The sequence below is a fragment of the Lonchura striata genome, chromosome 8 (assembly GCF_046129695.1).
Source record: "Lonchura striata isolate bLonStr1 chromosome 8, bLonStr1.mat, whole genome shotgun sequence".
Lineage (NCBI taxonomy): Eukaryota > Metazoa > Chordata > Aves > Passeriformes > Estrildidae > Lonchura > Lonchura striata.
This window is the reverse complement of record NC_134610.1, coordinates 11,356,002-11,375,718: the sequence shown is the minus strand read 5'-3', so window position 1 is coordinate 11,375,718 and position 19,717 is coordinate 11,356,002. Positions and strand designations below refer to the sequence as shown.

The 19,717-nt window shown below is 41.8% G+C and overlaps 2 protein-coding genes across 3 annotated transcripts in view; one reads left to right on the top strand and one right to left on the bottom strand.

Moving 5' to 3' along the window:
* HSPBAP1 (HSPB1 associated protein 1) overlaps positions 1-8,172 on the bottom strand; it is a 37,821-nt gene extending 29,649 nt beyond the window's left edge. Inside the window, exon 1 of one of the 2 annotated variants that reach the window (XM_021526084.2) lies at positions 8,068-8,172. In XM_021526084.2, coding sequence (XP_021381759.2) covers positions 8,068-8,104 — 37 coding nt within the window. In that variant the 5' untranslated portion in view covers positions 8,105-8,172. The remainder of the gene's footprint in view (positions 1-8,067) is intronic. The other variant, XM_021526086.2, reaches the window with a different exon arrangement.
* A 403-nt stretch (positions 8,173-8,575) lies between these two features.
* SLC49A4 (solute carrier family 49 member 4) overlaps positions 8,576-19,717 on the top strand; it is a 70,874-nt gene continuing 59,732 nt past the window's right edge. Inside the window, exon 1 of the mRNA XM_031505445.2 lies at positions 8,576-8,906. Within this exon, the coding sequence (XP_031361305.2) occupies positions 8,576-8,906 (331 nt within the window). The remainder of the gene's footprint in view (positions 8,907-19,717) is intronic.

Sequence of the window (19,717 nt, the reverse complement as noted above, 5' to 3'; positions counted from 1 at the left end):
TTTCTGATTAACAATTTTTCTGAATAACTGAGTAGGGTTTGGGAATTAAGAGTTTAGCACAGCAGGCAGTCTAACTAAAAGTGGACTTGATCAAAGTTGTTCAGAAGTTAAACGTACAGTCATTAAAAAGCTAAATGTACTGTCATTCATTTAAAATAATTTAGCAAATTATAAGAGTTCATTAGTGCATGGCAGTTGGCTTCTGCCAAAACACCCTGCTGCTTAAATATGAGATTTAATTGAGAGGTATTAAAATTATTTTCTAAAATAGGGAGTACAAGGAAATCTTGGTAATGTATTTGGTACATGCATCAGCAAATTGTTTTTCCAGCAAATCTGTAATGCTCCCTTTTCCTTACTTCTTTCATTTTAAAAAGTAAAAATAAAAGAAAAAAAAGTACATTTTGAATATGTTAATACAGAGCAGACAGGTGAATTTAAAAAAATCACCTAACCTCCAAAATATTAACTATGAGAAGAGAAGAGAGAAGGTATAGGGGAAGATGAGAAACTCCCCAAAGCAAATATAAGTGACTTGGTTTGGAGGTCAGACTTAATGGTTTCACAGAACATTAACTCTGTAAATTAAAAAACCAACTTTAAATAATCTGCATGTGATTACAACACTATGCACTATAATCAGCCTTCTCTGGGCAAACAGAATGCCTCCAAATATACATGTGTAGTTTTCAGGATAGGCTGCACCAACATCCAGGTACTACCTGCTAGTCAGCTATTGCTGTTGCTATTAGTTTTGGCTGTGGGAATGTGACTGCTGTGAACACACACAGCCAGCAGGCAGCTACCCCAGATTTGCAGATGTTTTGGTTGCTGAAGGAGAGGTGGCAGTTGCATGGAGACCCTGGACAGACCAGTCTGCACTTGTGAGCTGGCAGCCGCAGTCACTCTGGCAGCCTGCAGCCAGCACAGCCTTCCTTCCTCTCCGAGACTGCTACTGCAGAGGAGGGCAGCCAAAGCAAGGAAAGAAAGAGGCTAAAGGAGGAATTTGGACTCACTTTCCAGTGCTCCAGTGGCAGGGCTGAGCATCTTACAGTTTTTGTTACGGGAAGTCGAAGTGACTTCAGACGTGAAACAAGACAGGAGTGGGAGCCATGCCCAAACCTCATCCTGTCCTTCTGACAAAGCAGTGGGAATTGCTGCCAGACTCCTTCGGGAGGAGCAGGGGCTGGGCCCAGGACACAGCTCTTCGAGGGACTTCTCCCTGCTGTTCTAGATGACAGAGCATCATCTCAAGCACACTTTAGGAAATCCTTGCCCTAAATCCCCTAAGGCTCTTCCTCGAAAGCTCTTCCTGAACCCCTGGCCAGCTTCTGCCTGATGCCTCTCCTCCATCCTGCCTGCAAGCTTGGAATGCAGTCGCACCAGTTTTCAGCTCAGGAACTGAATGCCGAATGACCTCAGCTCCTCTGGTCTCCTCCAGTAGAAGAAATGCTTGAAGGAAAAAGACTGTGGTCTTTGACCAAAACCTTCCACCAGGATATAAAAATATAGACTATTCTTCCTTAACCTAGGCTGCCAAAATTCCACTTTTCTGTTAGTCTATGGGGTGTGAATTACACACACCTGCTACTGAGGAAATTCAGTGGCCAAACCATGTCTTCCCAGTAGCCCACTGGCACTGATACACATTTCTGACATTTCCCAATAACAGATAATTTAATACAAAATTCAATACTAATGTAACATTATAACTGAAGGTAAGGGAATTGGCATTTCAGGAAGTTAATGCATGTATTTCTAAGAAAAAAAAAAGAATTTGTTCATATCATAAGCAAAGTTTATTTGTATTTCCTTTTCTATTCCTTGTCAGTAGTAAGCATGAAAACACTACTCTTAAATAGATGAATACACTGTAAAAAATTCACTGTCAGAAGCTGTAATCAATTGGGACTTTATTGTTGCTCAGTCCTGCAAACTTGACTGACATGAACTTCAAAATGGCAGCAACAAAAGAATCTAAATCTTCTCATTTACACTATTTTCCCATAAGCTATTATAAATAGTCAATAATATTCTCAAAATACTTGCTTTTTTTTCCTACAAGCTATTTTAATAAATAGTAATTAATACAATGGAACCTTTTGAATTTGATCCTCACAGGGGTTATGATAGTAGTATACATGACCTCGTTCACCATCATAATGCACAGGATACAAATTATGATTAATGACTGAGTCAATTAGAGGTATAATTAATTGTCAGAATTAAATTCTACTTAAAAACAGTAAAAGAAGTTTTTGAATTACATCAATTATTGACTTGAAAGAGACTCACCATGTGAACCTCAAGAACAGTTTCTGAAATAAACAGATAATCTAATAAGGGTATTAGATTTGGGGATTGACATTATTATAGGAATACTAAAGAAAAGGCATGGCTATTATTCCATTGTTTACAGCATTCCATTTCTTTCAGCATGGCTAAAACAAGAAGAAGTTAATCTTTGCTTCAAATTGCTATTTCTGGTCATAAAGGTTACCATGATGCAACATGAATTTAGTTGGTGAAAAACTGTCAACAGTGTATGTTTTGAATCTGGGGGTTCATATAGACTGTAAAAATACTACTTTTACATAATGTCAAGAATACACTTGACCAAAACAGCCCACAAAATTGTGAACTACCAAGGTTTTCTAATTTAATTTTAAACCTTAACATGTTCATGTTAGTTCTGTTTTTTAATATAACTATTAAACATAAACTCTTCTTCCTCTTTTTAGCTCAAAAAGCACAGCCTTTTTACATAGAAGCTTATATTTCACAACTCTGTAATACAACAAACTGCTGCTAGTGATGTCAATGTATCTTTAGCATTTTCCCCCCAGAGATTTCCTTTATCTTTTCTTTTTCAAATAACAACTGCCTGCAAAGTTTCTATATCTGTAAACACCAAGACTAAATATCAGAGAAGATCATGGACTGCAGGCCCAAGTTTCTATCCAGATCTCAGTTACAGCAGTTGCAATCAGCTGAATCTGCATTTCTGGAGACTGAAGGTGACCTTTAATTCTACAACAAACTATGACAGTGCTGCTGCTTTGAATTTTGGAAGTTTCTTGCAATATGCAAAACCTACCAAAACTCAGTATTTTTCAACCTATCAGGAAATAGGGAAAAAACTTCTTTCAGTAGAAGAATTTCAGTATTTTCATATTCTTTTTAAACATCAACATCACTCTACTCAACCTTGTCTGAGATAATACTAGTATTAGAAGGAATTATGTATTTTATATCTGGTCTTCAAAAGCATGAATTTTACACAGAATTTTAAGGTAACACCCTGAACATTAGCAAAATAATAAAACTGCAAAAGGTTAAAGTTGCAGTTTTATACCAAGACATCTAAACTACCTTACCATTGCTCTTTTTAAAAATACTTTTACAGAACCCAAAATCTCATGCTACTATATCTACTCCCCAGAATTTCATTGTGTCTGTGATCACAAAGCACAGAACAGTTTAAACTTTATTCATATATGTCCCTGTTGAGAAAGGCACAAAGAAATAATCTATTCAGCCTCTTCTTTCTATATGGAATCACTTGATAGGGTCACATTTTCAAAGACATAATTAACACTTTGTGAGCTTTATGTCCTCAATATGGATTTGATCCCAAACACCCACCCAGACAACCAGGTCTTCAGACAACTCATTTGCAGAGCTCATAGCATACCTATGGTATGACAGCTAAACGTGACTAGACCAACAGAAACAAACTCCCTAATGTCTACATTGTTAATTATAGCAGAGAGGTAATTAAGTTAGCCCTTGCTGCTTGGATGTAAGACAACAGGAGAACAATGGCACAGTCTGATAAGAAATGAGAAACACATGCAGCAGAGACACAATGGACAGACCAGAACCCGAGCACCATGACTATCTCTCCTTGCTGGCACCAGAGACAATGACAGCCACACTGAGGCAGTCCCAGCGCAAGGAGACGTGGAGATTTCCACCCTCTATTTCCCAATTCAAGCCTAACATCCTCCACCATCCCTGTGACTCAGCTCATTTGCATAATTCTCAGGTTTTCAGGAAGAGATGAAACCATCAGTCTTTGAAACTGAATTTCCTTAACATAATTTTGGGGTGTAAAATACTCCACCGATGTAGTTTGCGGTTACTTACACGTGGTGGTCCTCAATAAAATGAGACAACACAGGAGCAGTAGTCTGCTGAAGTTGGAGTTCCAACATAAACTCCCTAAAATGTCTAAGACATGGAGCCTGAAGGCTAAGTGAGGTAGGGAAGTAGCCGAAAAAATTACCTTGATGAAAGACATCATGTAGCTTCTACCTCCCCCTCAAAGAAGATACAATCATCACTTACATGTTCATCATTAAGAAGGTGATGAATGGCAGAACAAGCAGAAATGGAGCATAGGATGCTTTAAATGTGCTCAAAGCCCAAGTTGGATGTGACTTTTGCATATTCCTTTTGAGAGCTGCAGTAAAGAACCTAAAGTGTGGTGTATAGGGAATCTAGTGACATGTCTTTCATCAGCCAGCTACAAAGGTAGACTCCACAAGAAAAAGGAGCTATCCCACCTCTCCCTAGAGAATCTAACAATGGGCTCTGGCTCACCACAAACCTGGAATCATCTACACTACAATGGTCAGTCTGCAGTGGGAATATACACAGGCTGCAATCAAAAGGTATAAATGAATTCCCCACTGGAAAACACAGAAGTTTCAATTTAAGAATAAAACTGTTCAGCTTTCATAAGCTAAAGATGTGTCGGGTCTATTTTTGCTTCTTTATACTAGAAAAAAGGAAGCACTGTAAAACTGAAGGACCAGGAAATCACTGTATGACGTTAGAGCTGGAGTTTACATACTTCTCAATAAAAAAGGCAAGAAAATATGCTGTATGAATACACAGATCGGAAGGTACCCAAACCAAGCCCAAGACAACAGATTTCAACCAACCTGTTCATGAGCAACTAGAATAGAAATTATGTCAAAACTTGAGGAAGGAGGAATGGGATTTGCTCATATCTCACAGGCTCACCTTCAGAGGTGTTTTTCAAGATGGGGTGTAAAGAACTCACCCATTACAGATCCCTGCTACACCAGTGTTGTTTATGGCAGCTCTGAAACTGCACTGTCACAATTCCAGCTGAAGTCTGGAAACTGAGGGAAATCCCTGGTAAAGAGAATTTGTTTTAGATCCTGGAAGCAATTTTTAGAATCTGCAGAATACTACTTTTCAATCTTTGAATTAATTTTGAGTTCTGCCCATTTTGTACCGAAATGCTTCTAACCTTTATGGTGTATGTAACAGCTTGCTGCTTGTCACATTGCAAGGAATGAGTTGATACAAGAAAGGACAAGATTGTATACACGATGTTAGGAGCTGTTGGGAGAGAGGTGTAAGAACCGAGGGGACTCTGGCATTCATTGAATGTCTGAAGAATGTCTTGGAGTGCAAATCTGTCAAAACTGTGGTGACAGGAAAGAGCACATGGCACTTTCCAATGTGCTAGGAACTGGGGGTTGCCCCATGGGGGGATGCTCTCCTGGACTGCTGAGCACAACCATTATGTGCCAGATGTGTTTTAGCTGAACTAGACTCTCCAGATGCCTCAAGGCTGCAACAAACCCATCAAAGCCTCAGTTTGTATTAATAAACCAATCTTAAATCGGCATACTGCAGGTGCCAACTTGTAAGCAGATCTGCCAGGCCTGCCTCAGGGATGGCAAGATAATTTACAAGCAAGAACAGCCTCAACCATGCAATTTTTGTCTGTCACCACCAGTCTATCAGAGCTCCAGGCGACCAACTCCTCCTAAGATGAATTCCTGAATGTTTTAGGTCAGACATGGGCAGACAGGCATGATCACCCGACCACCCCAGAGCTTGTAGGCTGGAAATGAAGGCACCTACCAATGGACACACCATTGTGCTTAGGCAATGAGTACCTGCATGGGCACCTGCATCACACTTTTGGATCTAGGTGTCATTCTATCCATGCAAGACCTGCGAGAGACATGAAAGTTATGGGCCAGGAGAGAAAATAACCTTTTTGCTTGCTTGAATATATGTGCATTTCATCTGATAACATTCAAATCTCTTTAGCTACATTATAATGAGGTTAAAGCAAGAAAAATTTCCCCACCTCAAATATTACAAATGTCAGTAATGAGAACAGTAAAAATGTCACCACACGGAGAAAAGAGTGAAATTAGCATATTTAGAGGAGTATTATACCCATGGGTGAAATAATGCAATCAGCTAGCTGCAAGATAAAGCTAATTTGGTTTCCAACAGTTTATCAACAATACACTGCTCCTTTACATTAACAAATTTAACCAATACCATATCCTGCAAACAAGAATAATTCACACAAAATATTACACTATGTTAATTAAATGCTGGAATAGAAAAGGTCAGGCCATGACTGAAAGATGTGCATATGGGTTGTGAAGCTATGAAAAGATGGAGCGATTTCACATCAAGCAATTAAAATTAATTATTTAAATAATCATTAAGACAATAATAAATACACTTAAATATTTTTGAGCCTATTTCAACAGCCCCTTCAGTTTGTTGCTAGTTCTCAAAAATGTTTCTTTCTTGTTGACCCATGAAAGAGTCAAAAATATCTTGAAACCCATTGTAAGATGAAGTGTCTTGGATAAGTTATCAAAGAGTTATCCCGCTGATATTCAAGTTTTCCTTTGACCATGCAGATAATATGAGGCATGAGACAAGTTTTGCAGTTAAAAAACCGCACTTGCCTTATTTCTGTATGGGTTTCCTGCCACTAGAACCATGAAACCTCCACAATTACTACAGTTAATTGAAAAATGTTCAAAGAGAGAAGTACTTTTTCACATTGTTTACTTCTACAAATAGCAGCACTTTGTCTTGGGATGAATGCCAGCAAATCACTTAAATTATAGTAGTAACATACCCTTTTTAAATTGAAAGAACATTTTGGCATAGGCTAAACTATGCTGAGGTGGTAATGGATCAAAAAGACTTAGTAAAACGGGGAATTAATCTTATTTGGTGCTCCAAAGCACTACCAGAATATATAATCAGTCACGAGCAAGTCTGAATCTCACCCTATGTTTTTACTGTATTTTTATAACTACAGCTGTACACAGTAGCTTCAAATTTGAGTTTGCTGTATGTCCCATTATTTAATTGTCCGTGAATTTTATTTTTCTTGGGGCATTTCCTGAACTTTTGTAGACAAAATACAATTTTCCTTTGATCATAGTTCAGCTGATTTCAGTCAGCATATACTTCCTTGTTGCACTTTCAGTCCAGGAAACTGAGCTGCATGGACTAAGCAAAATGTGACGTCTGTTACGTTCTGAGAAGAATTTCATGGGAGTCTGAGGTTTTGGCTGCAAAATTGTGGGATGATGGCCATGTGTAAAATTCAACTGTGCACTGCCCAGCACATCACCAGTTATGACACTGACACCGGACATAAAACCAGTCTGTGGGGATCCCACTGTTCAGCTCTCCTCATTTAATTACATGGGAATTTATCAAGCCAACTTCCAGACTTTGTGACAGAATGCCTAATCAGGCCACACTGAAATACCCAATTTTTTAGGGAATGTGAAGCACTGTGCAGCATACGAGTCATTAATTTTATGACAAGTACAGATGGTTGATATACACATAAATTCTCACGTAACTTAATCTAATGAATATATACTTCAATCTATTTAAATTATAATACTAATGAGCAGGGTGTTCCCCATATGATGGTATATTCACACGAATTATTTTAAATGGATTTCTCTGCATGTTGTATCTGAACCCTGCTATTGTTTCCCTCTCAATTCGGACCACAGTTGATTCGTATCCACCAAAACAACACGATTTCCTGCTTCCTTTAGAGGATCGATACCCGAGGGATGCCCTGCTGCAGCAGCTCACGCTGCGGCGAGGGGCCCGCGGCCGGCACGGACGTGTCGGAGGAGCTGATGGGGAGGCTCGGCGGGTCCGCTGATGGCCTCGCGTCAGCCGCCGCTTCGCCCTCCCCATGTCCGCCCTCGTCCACGCCGCGCTGGGGGCACCTACCCGGCGCGGGGGAACGGCGGCTCCGCGCCCCGGCCATGCTCCGGCACCTCTGCCTGCGGGGCGGCTCGGGCGGGCCGCGCCCGGCACCGCCTTCGGCGGCGGAAGGGACAGCGCGGCCCGGGAGCCGCGCGGGGCGGAGCCGCTGGCAGCGCGGCGGCCGGAGCGCCGCGGCCCTGCCGGTGACCCCGGGCGGCCGCGCTCCTGCCCCGGCTCCTCTGCCCCGCTCCCCGCGGGGCGGCGGCGCGGAGCCTCCCCCGTCCCGCACGCCCCCGCTGCCCGCCGGCGCGGCTCCCTCCCCGCGGGCGGCGAGCCCGGCTCTCCTCCGCGGCGCCGCTTCCCTCCTCCCCTCGCCGGCGGAGGAAGGAGGCGGCCGCCGGCCCTCCCCGACCGCGCATGCGGCAGTGCCGGGCCGGGGCAGCGCTGCCGCGCTCGGGGGTTGAAGTGTGGGTGTCCCTTCCCCCGGCCCCGTCCCCTCCTCCCCCGCGGGCCCCCGGCAGCGCCCCCGCAGATGGGCTTGGGCTGGAGCAGCGCGGAGGAGCGGCGGCCCCTCCTGCCGCCGCCGCCGCCGCAGCGGCCGCAGCCGCGGGGCCCGGCGGGGCTCCCGGCGGGGCGGCCGCCGCCGCTGTCGGGCCGCGTGTACGGGCGGCGGTGGCTGGTGCTGCTGCTGTTCTCGCTGCTGGGCTTCGCGCAGGGCCTGGTCTGGAACACCTGGGGCCCTATCCAGAACTCGGCCCGCCTGGCCTTCGGCTTCAGCGGCTGGGACATCGCCCTGCTCGTCTTCTGGGGGCCCATCGGCTTCGCGCCCTGCTTCTTCTTCATGTGGCTCATGGACAAGAAGGGTGAGCGGGGCCGGGGGCGGCGGGGCCGGGGGTTCGGGAGTCCCCGACCCGCTCCTGTGGCTTGCCCCGGGCCAGGCGGGGACGCCGTGGCCGTGTCCCCCGGCGCCGCGCGCCTGCGGCCGGTGAAGGGGACGCTGCCGGACTGGGGACACTCGGGCCCAGCGGCCTCGGCCTTAAAAAGGGATGACTAATACTTAAAAGGCATCACGACTGTTGTTGTCAAGTGCTCTGCCCAAACGAAGACACATCAAAGTCCATTCACAAGGAAGATACTTAAGCTAGGCGGAATTAGGGCATCTGACGTCGCTTGGGAGGTTTGGGTCTGGAGGAGTGTGCTCCAGTCCGGCATTGCCATCCGACTGTTTGACCTGGAGATGGCCGTGATTTCTGGCTACCAGCTGGGAAACAAACACGTGTTGATGTTTCGATCAAGTAATGCCATTGCTCAGGGTGGCCATTGCATCTTGAAAGAAGTTCTTCATTTTTAAAAGCAGGCTGGATATCAAGTCTGTGGTTTTCTTTTCATTGTGCTAGGGAGATACAAAGGGAACACAGAGAAGTTGCGCTTTGGTGTTTCGAAGAGGAGTACAAGGGAGAGTTTCCTAATTTGTGTTCAGGCTATTGCATCTTGGTAGCAAACTTACAAAAATGGTGTTTGTCTCTGGAGAACTTCTCCAGGGTCTGCTTGGTTCCTCTGTGGTCACCCAGGGGACCATTCCAATGAGGTCAGGTAGATATATTTGCAGATTTCAGCTTTTGACCTAAATCCACTGAAGGGATTTCTTTTAATTCCTGTTTAAACAGTCCTCTAAACAGGAGATAGGCCCCAGTGGACCCTTGTGGCTCCTGATCCTAAGTGCTACTTATTCCATTTATTTAGGAATTGGTAGCTCATTTGTGGGATGGGAAGGTGAAGAGGAAGGGAAAGGGAAAGCAGGCAGGGAGAAGAGTTGTATTTAAGAAGGCCTATTTCAAAACTGGAATTACTTTTCCTAAAACTGAAGAGGCATTGGGGAAATGAAATTTACTGGGCCGAAAATACATTCTGGAAATGAGTCCATGGTGGCTGTACATCCAGTGTTCTCTCAAGCAGTTTAGACTTACGTTGGCAGTATCTGTCTCGACTGATATATAATGGTATTGTTAATAATCTTAAAGCAAGTTATTCTTGTTTGTACAGTGAAGATTGCTCATGGCATGAAGGAAATAAAGGTAAATGTGAACCTGTCCTTAAGAGAGCTGAGTCTGTATTTTTATTTCTACATTTTCTATGAAGTTGATCCTGAGCAATGCAAAATAATACTGGAAAAATTTTGAAGCAATTAATGGGAAAAAAAAACCCTTTAGTAATTTGTTCTTTTATATTATGATTAGTGGTGTAGTTGTGGGATTTCTTGATTTCATGTATAGGTTTGATGGGAGTATGTATACTGGTGTTTTTCTCATGTCCTTAACTGACTGCTTTGGATGGCTTTTTTGGTTGGGTTTTTTTTTTTATTCCCATGTTTGTTGGAGGTGCAGACATGAGCAACTCCTTTGCTCTTGGTTTGTTGCTTTCCTTCTTGAGAGAATGTTGGTAGGTAACCTGAACAGAGCATCTCAACTCATTTGGCTGTGTAAGGAGTACATATGGGCACTGGAGCAAGTTCTTTCCAGATCAGCAGATTTTGTGAGGGCCTTGATTGTCTTCTGATATTTGTTTCATGCTGTTTTCTGAATCTGGGTGCTTCCCACAGAGAATGTGGTGCTGTTCACTTTGGATAATGGAGTCCTGTCACTTGGTTCATCATGGAGCAGAGAGGAGAACTCGGGAGAACTGAGTCCTGAGTCAGCGTGGGGCACGCTCCACTAGAGGCATGTTGTGGGGAGTTACCTGCTCTTTGGAGTACGTGTGTTCCAGGAGGTTCTTGACTCTATTGCTTTGCAGCCATAAAGTTGGTTGAATGTGATCTTGCAAGGGTAGTATTTCACTTGCTTGCTGCTACGCCAGATTTACGGTGAAGAAGCTACACCATTTACTCTTTAACTTCAATCATTTGTCAGTGGAGTTGGCTAGTAAAGGAGCTGTCAGGAAAAAATGTATTTGTGAAGTGTCAGCATGTAAAACCTGACAAGTATCAGAAGTGTGACATTGTAGATGAGGCATGTCAGAATCTGAGAGGAGATTGTGCTGTTAGATAGTCCTATACTTCACAGTCAGAGGTAAATCTAACTGATAAGTAGCTGCCTGCTGTCACTTTATCTGATTTTGGGTGATGATGCTTCAGAAGAAGTTCAGAAGTATTGGTCTTTTGGGTTTTTGGTTGTTCATTTGCAGCACATAGTTCACAGCATGAATCTGTACCCATACCAGACTTTTGTTGTGCATTTTGTGCACCTGCTCCTTATTTCAGTACTGGTTGTAAAGGTGGTTTGGTCACTTTTTTCCTTTTTTCTCCTTTTTTTTGATTCTTAACTAATTGGAAGTTGAAAGAATAAATATTCATGAATAGGCATGTTAATAGTACAAGAAGCATTTCTTGGATTCTGTGATCCAGTTCCATTGTAGCTTCTCAGAGAAGTGTGGAGCCCTCTGAGAAGAGACAGCAGCAGTGTTTATTTTTAGTGAGATGTGTGCTAAATAAGCTCTTCAGTTCTGTACAGAAGGGTTCTAGGAGGGAGGAATTACAATTTTTTTGGTTTTCTAACCTCAAAAGGGTTATTGACCTTTGTGACCTTTTTCCTTCTGGCCTGCTGAGAGTATCTCCTGGGTTCATTCTGAAGGCCTGATTGCAGCCAGCCCAAGCTAGGCAATTGGAGAATGGCAGGAATACATGGACTGGGAAAGGTGTATAGATGGTGTCACTTCTGGCTCCCCAAGGAATACTTCTAGCAACTCTACCCCTCCCCAGAGGATGACCCAGAAGGGATCTTGCCAGAAGCAGCATGACAAAAAGTCTTGGTTTACTGAAGGCTGTGTTCCTGTGGATCTGTAGAGACACCATGTTTTTTATGAAGTTGAGGATGATTTTTCATCAGGAAGGTAGTGCTGGTCTTCACAAGGCTTCACAAAGAATATCTTGCTTGAAGATCTGAACAGACTCAGAGAAGACATTTTTGGAAGGGTGTTCAAAAGTGTTTTCAAGGGTCTTTGAGGTGGTGGAGGAAGCCTGGATTTAGCCCATGTCATTGTAAACAGTGTACACTGAAAGCTACTTTGTGGTTTTGCTGAGCTCTTGTCCTCAAAAATACATTTGTTTTCAGTGAGGTTCATGTATCACAGCTAAAAGTTCTTTGGGGAATGAGCTCTGTTCCTGTTCCTGCCTCCCCTTACTCTGGCTGAATTGTGCCAGCCCTTGGCCACCCCTGGGGGATCCCATGTTCTTTGGATGCTGTATAAGGACAGTGGTGGCATCTGTCACATTTCTTAGTCCTGTTCTGGGATAGGTGCAAGTTGAAAATCAGGAATTATATTTGCATATGTCACTTTTGAGTATGTGCCATTTTGGGTGGATTTGAAAACTCTTTTCTGTGTGTAGGGTTAGAGGTGTTGTCTTGCTTGGTTTCGTAGAGAAGAAAGGTGAAAAGATAGAGGGTGCCATGGAAGCTACATGTGTCTTATTTGGTGCATTTTCTTTAGCAATAGGATTAGAGAGCCCTTGTTTAAATTCTAATTATCTTCAGAGATTTAATAAGACTGAAATTAAATGGTAAATTACTTCAGTGTGCTATTGGACGGACCCTTCTTGTTGACATTATTAAAATTAGCCACAATGTGTCACATGATACTTGAGTGTTTATGTACATTTTGTGCCTTGAGTGTTTCATTTCCTGAGAACTGTAAATACAACCACACAGGACTGTTAGGATGTTTATATGTCGAACTTGAAATCAAAAGCTTACATGCTTCCCTGGATCTGGTTCACCAAGGGGGTTTTATTAAGCTCCTAGTTACAAAGTGATATCTAGAAGCAATATATGTCAGTCTTCATTATATTCCCATGTAAGCAAGAAGAGGCAATGAAGAATGAAATATTTTATGATAGTTTACATTAAACAAATGGAATAGAATGGTGATACTTTCATTAATTTTTGGAATACAGTGAACAGTTTTATATTGAATTTGAAGATGAGACATATTACTTGTAAAAGTGGAATGTAATCTATTTCTTGGTCCTTTTTATAAAATTATATATGCTTATGTGGGTTGCATAGACAATCTTAGTAACTTTATTTTGCTGAAATTGAATTGACGCAGCAATGTTATTCTAGTGATTACATTATGAAGTAGAGAGAAAACTTCAATAATCAGATTCTGGTTTTAATCAAGATTGGCTTATCCATTGACACCATGAAAGTTTTTATTTGTAAGCGTAATTATTCCTTTCCTGAATACCAAACTCTCTATTTTATTGCTGTCTTCTAAATCATGCATCTTGGTTTCCTTCTCTGAAGGCATTTGATAGTTCTTTCTCTTCCACTTGGGAATTTTGAGATTAAGTCCTTTAATGCAGTCTGACAAAATTGTCATGAATATTGAGTACAAGTACTAAATCAGAACTTGCTAATATAAAAAATGCTCTCCCTATAAAAAATGTTCTCCCTATAAAATAAACTACACATAATGCATAAACAGAACTGTCAGAACTGTGCATGGTAGCTTTCATGGTTGGAGTTCCTGGATTGTCACTTGGTGCTGCGTGTGTACACTGGTTTTGCTTTCAGGGGACCTTTGGATACCCCTACCTCACATACAGGATCACTTGGACATAAGGGAGGTGACTCCAAGGGAACTTGTTTTCTCCCAAGTTTTTTGTCTAGGAGGTGTTTGTGAAATGCCTTTGTGTTTTTTTTGCAAGATGTGAAGGTGGACACAGAGAAAAAACAAGCTGTCATTCTAGAAGTTGAAAGCATGAGTGGCCAAGTGAATCCAACAGGTGGGGAAGATTTTCTTAAGTGTTTCCATTATGCTTGGCATTTCAGAGTTCATTCAGGCTTTTGAACAATGTAAGTATAAATTGGAGCATGTTACTAATAATGTAGAAGAGTTGCTGCAAGTGTAATTGCTGATAGGTTCCATTGTTGATATAGATGGATTATATGAAGTAATTTCTATGGTGGCACTCAGGAGAAAATGGGAGTTTTTGATGGAAGTATTCATAGTTCTGTCATGCCACAGGTGCTAAACAGAAGGACAAAAGAGGTGACTTGTGAACCTTGAAAGTTTGAGAATTTTTATCTTTGGCAAAGAAATGCATTTTCATCTCCTTTTTGTCATGATCTCGGAAACAGGCTTTTCTTATCTGATTCATGACTGCAAGATGAGTGCCCAGTATTTCAAAATGACTAATTTGATAATTCATGTCCTAAGTTCAAGTGTGAGCCTCAGCTAAAAACATCTGGGATAAGACTTGGCCTAAGGCTGCAAGACTTTAACTTAGTGACATCAAGCCAAAAGGATTTACATGCTTCGACAGTAGAAGATTTTAGGCATTCTGACTTTGGTGGGTTAGTGCAGCCTACAAGAAATACCCATGGGAAAACTTACAGTTTCAAAAATGTGTGTAGAATGGTAAGGGAGCAGGTAAGAAAGGCAAGTGTGATGCAGAGATTAGTGAGTAGCCTCATAATAAACAAATTATTCTACTTAGTATTTATGGTGTTAGGATTCAGTAATTATGATTATTAGAGCGATGCCTCTGCCCAAATGAAGGTGCAAATGAGACCATATGTCCAAGTCCGTAGTACGGATTTTATTTAACATAAATATGAGGTAGAGAGAGATAGAAATAAGAAAAAGAGGGGGAGAAAGGGAATGACAGATTAAGTAGAAAGGTATCACTACCCACAGATCCAGACAACATCCTGTGGGTCCTCTTCTTGTCTTCTCAGTGGTGGGGGTCCTGAGGTTGTTCCAGATTTTCACCATTTATATATTTTAGCAAACATAGGAGTCAGTGCTCATTTGGCTACACAGTTCTTTTATTCTATTGGTTAAATGATTCCCTGTATTCCAGTGTTAATTAGTCCCATGTTCAGTCTCTCTCTTTTGAGTTGGTGGGCTTCCCAACTTAAATGAGTGGGCTATGGTCTCCACCTGCTGGACCCAGTCAGAACTTTCAGCCCAGCTGCTGTGTTGGCTTTCAGTGTAGATTCTTTGTGTTTATTACCAGTGCTCCCCCAGCTTGTTTTTCTCTTCCTAGTCTGAGATAATCGAAAAATAGTACCACTTTATCTTAAGTTCCCATCAGGTGGCATAATTTATTGTCCAAATTTCCAGGAATTCATGGAGTCCTATTCAAGAGGGAAGGGTAGGATGAGGCACTTGGTGGTCACAGATGAGCAGTTGCTTCTTTATACAGTTTGCCGTAGTGGGCAAAGTCCTTAAAAGCTTTTCAGGCTATTATGACCTTTATGTCTTTTACAGATGGCAAAGGTTTTAACTCCAGCAAGAGCAGTGAGAAGCTCTTTGGGATGGAATGAAAGTTAAATGTGAACTTTGGGCTTCAGCTAAGGAAGGAGCTGGGGGAGAATGCCTTAACTCAAGAAGTGAAGGGTGCATGTATTTGGTGAAAATGCAAGTGGTTGATGCACTTGAACCAAATACAAAAGAAGTCTGAAGGAAGATACCTGCTTTACTGCAGTCTGTCTCTCTCATCCTGTAGACAGCTACTGCATGCTATTAATGGTCCATATTTCATTATATTGTAAGCGATACTGATAGACACCTATCAAATCATGTGAAAGAGATTAACTTTCCTATGCTAACAAATCTTGGAAGAAATGAGATGAAGTGTTGCTTTTCATGTGGAGAGATGAAAGAAGCAATTAAGAGAGCTGAATATACGTAAATCCCACTAGAGCAGGTATTTGATCAGCTTGGTTTTACAAAATTTATTTTGATGAGTGCTGGTGTGCATATTTGTATAGACATACTTTCCCTCTGTACCATCTGAAGAAAAGAAAAAGGAAGACTGAGCCAAACTTGGCTTTTTTATATAAAGCTAAATTTTATATACTGTGACTATATGAATGTCCACAGAGTGTTCGTGCAATTGCTCCTAGAATGAGACTCATTAGAGAATTGATTGGTCCACCCTCCTTGGAGTAGGGCATGCTGCAAAAGACCACTTGATACACAGTGATTAGTAACACAGAGTGCTTTAATTACGAGCTCTGAATTCAGGCTGCTCTGGTTCATCATAGCAATGCTAGCTTGATTCTTAGTAGTGCTTCCCATACCTCCTGCTGGGCCAGGTTGAGTTGAAAAACATCAATGTGGCTGTAAATAGATGTCCTCTACTGGAGCTAGGTCTTTCTGTTGGGTGGGGTTCCACCCCAGCTCTGATTGCCGCTGTTTCCAGACATTGTCTTCATGCTGCTCTCCTATGCAGCTGCTGTGCCCTTTGCACTCTTCACACAGGTCTTTGCAGCTGTGTAGGGGTACTGGGACAGCTGTTTAAAGACCATGTGAAGCATATCAGGAGGGTGCATTCTTGATTTGAAAGAACTTTTCCATGGTGGGAAGTAAAATAATTCTATTTACATATAGCTCATGTGACAGTAGTAATGGCCATGTTATCTGAGGATAACACTCTCACATACAAGCATAGCAAGCATGAGATGTTGGCCATAAACAAAAAGACAAGGAGTTCCACCTCAACATGAGGAAGAACTTTGTTGTGGGTGGCAGAGCACTGGAACATGCTGCCCAGGGAGGTTGTGTAGTCATGTCTTCTCACTGGAGACACAAAATCCATCTGGATGCACTCATGTGTAACCTGCTCAGGGTCACCCTCAGCCTTGGCAGAGGGGTTGGACTAGAGGATCTTCAGAGGCCCCTTCCAACTCTAATGATTCTGTGATTCTGTATGTAACTTGATATACCTTGATGCTGGAAAATTGATGAATAGGGAAATAATTTACCAGTGTAAAATATGATCCCTTGCTTTTCTTATGCAGCTGCTAACACAAGCAGAGTTAAAGCACTGAACTGGGTGAGGACGCAGGTCCAGATAGGAAGATACTTTGTCAACAGTAGCTTTTGGAAGTTGACTACAGAAGGTGTAATACCAGGGCAGCTGTGCACTGATACCTTGTTGCATGTTTACATGTTTTTTTACTACTCCTCAGAACCTTCTCTTGACCCATGTTCCTTCTAATCTGACTGCTTCTTCTCTACTTCCTACCTCACCTGTCTTGTGTTATGCCTATCTTGCCCTCCTGTTTTCCTCTATTCTCCACTCCTCTTGGTTGTTGAGGAGTACGAGAGGTTGGATGCAAGAAGCTCAAAGAAGTGAGAAAACCTAGCGGATAGATGTGGGAGAGGAGGGGAGAGTGTGGAGCAAGGTAGTGGGTGAAGTATGGGAGGCACAGATGCAGAAATAAGATCTGGAGCCAGAGGGCAAGAAGTGCTGGCTGGGAATGGGAAATGTGGAGGAACGAGCTGAGTAGGAGGCACAGGGATATGGATACTCTGAGGAGCAATAGGAAATGGGACTGCAGCAAACAGGGAGGGGGTAGATGCCTGCCCAGCAATGTAGGTCAGCAGAATGGCTTCTCTGAACTGTCTTGAGAGGTGCTTTTAGAACCAGCAGCTGGGAATCTCTTGGGACACAACTGACCTTTTGCTTTTTCTTATCTCCAGCAAGATCCCAATGTTTTGCCTCTTCACAGGCAAAGCTCTGAACTCTGCCTGGCACTGTCCTTTGTCAGGGTGAGCTGGCCTTTCCTTCAGCCCTGCCTGCCCTGAGGTGTGGTGTGGAGCAGGAGCTCCCTGCGGGACTGCTGACGCACAGGAGGGTGGCTCTTCCTTCTAGTGTGGCTTTGGTGGTGATGGAGGTCTGGCCTCGTGATGGAGGCACCAGTGGGATGCAGAAGAGGATGTAACCCCTCTGGCTGCTACCTCTCCCTTCTGGAAAGCCTTGTGGAATGGGAAAAAATAGCTAAAATACTGTTTTGTTTTGCACTGCCTTGCTGCATTTTAAAAACATTGAAATTTTGCCAGTCTCCTTTTTTCTGGGAGTTTTTAATAGTGTGGCATCCATGCTGCATAAAGGTAACTGGTACTAAATTTTATAATGTGAATAACAATCATAATTTCTCTATTATCCAAGTCCTGTGGTCTTTTTCATATGTTTTCATTATTATGGGAGTAGTAAAGTACTTAGGAAAGTTGTATTGCATTCGTTTTGCTGGCTGTATGTTTACACTGTATTTATAATCCCACGCTACTAGTTTAGAATTCTGTTAAAGAGAAAAAGAGTAGATCAGCTGTTGTTCTGCAAAAGCTGAATCTATTTCCTTTAAAGAAAACTGAAATTCTTCTTCAAATAATTAAATGAGATTTAAATTTTCTAAGTATGAACAAAGAAAGACCATTTTCACTTGGAAATGGTGAACTTACTGCACTTTAATGATTTCTGAATTCTAGTAAAAGCATTGCACAGCTGCATAAACAAAATAATTTTTATTCATTATTTTCAGCACATGTTGTTTTTAGGAGTTAGTTTTATGTTACATTTTAGGAGTGAAAAACAAGTCTGAAGCAAACACAAAAATGAGATTCATTACTCGTTAATAAAGTTTGGATATTTTCTGCATTGCTGATTTTTTCAACTGTGCTTTTTTTATTTCTGGTAAGAAATGCCTTGTTTGGGGGAAAGGAGCCTTGTAAAACAGGGGTGTTTTCTTGCCTTTTGAGACTTACAAAACAGTGCATACATAACACAGGTCCTGAATTAACCTTCCTTGTTGTGAAAATCTTTAGTCTGACATTGTCAAATAAAAATATTTGGTTTATATAAAATATTTGTTTAAAAACACCCAAGCCCCCAAAACCATGGTTAGTGCTGAGAAGAGCAGAAGTAAATTGAAGAACTATGTTTTGGCACCTGTTTCATTATTTTACAAATTTTCTTGGAGAGTATTTGAATTCTTCCACTGACAATGTGGTATTGCCTTAATTGAGCAGACCAAAGATGTGATAAAAAATTCTTTAAAAAGCTTTTTAGTTACAATTACATGATTATATATTATAAATTATATATTATAAATAATATATTCCCAGTGCCAGGGAAACTGGGGCTTGCCTTGCCTTTCTGCTAGTGGTGACATTCAGGGCTATTCCATCACTTCCTGCCATAACTTTGGTTTTTTAATGCTTCTCACATGCATGTGCTATTGTAGCTCTGTAGTTGTGCTGTAGCTGTAATTGTGCTGCAGGAGCTTGTGATCAGTGCTCCTACTTCCTCAAAAGCTGTAAATTAAGCTTTCTCATGCAGATTTTTAGTAGAGAGGGTTTTGAAATTTTTCCTGTTTTTAAAGCTGGAGATCTGTGACTCAGCCAGAGGGAGTGATGTGTTTTGAAAGTGAGAGGTCTTCTGCTTTTTGCAAAGAATGCTGGTGTTTTTCTGGAATACAGGACATCAAGTATAACTACAGTTAGAAACTTTTTTGTTTTGCTTCTTTATTTGTTGATAAGAGCCATCCCTTTTAAATACTTGAGAAAGGTGATGGTGTTATAATTTTAGTTAATCACATGAACCTAAAGAATTGATCAGGACCCTTAAAAAATATGATTGGTTTAGGACTCATTATAGTGCTGCAAAAGATGTCTTTTAGAATGAACTATGTATCCTAAGTAGTGCCTGATGCATTTTAATGGTCAAGTAACACCGAAACTGTTCACACAGAGAAAATTCAAAAGCTCACTTCGGTGACCTTTCCTATAAGTCACAAGACCTGCATGGATATTACATTAGTGAAGCTCTCACAGCTCTTTATTTCCCCCACTCGCAGCAGGGATGATAAAAAGAAGAAACCTTGCACTT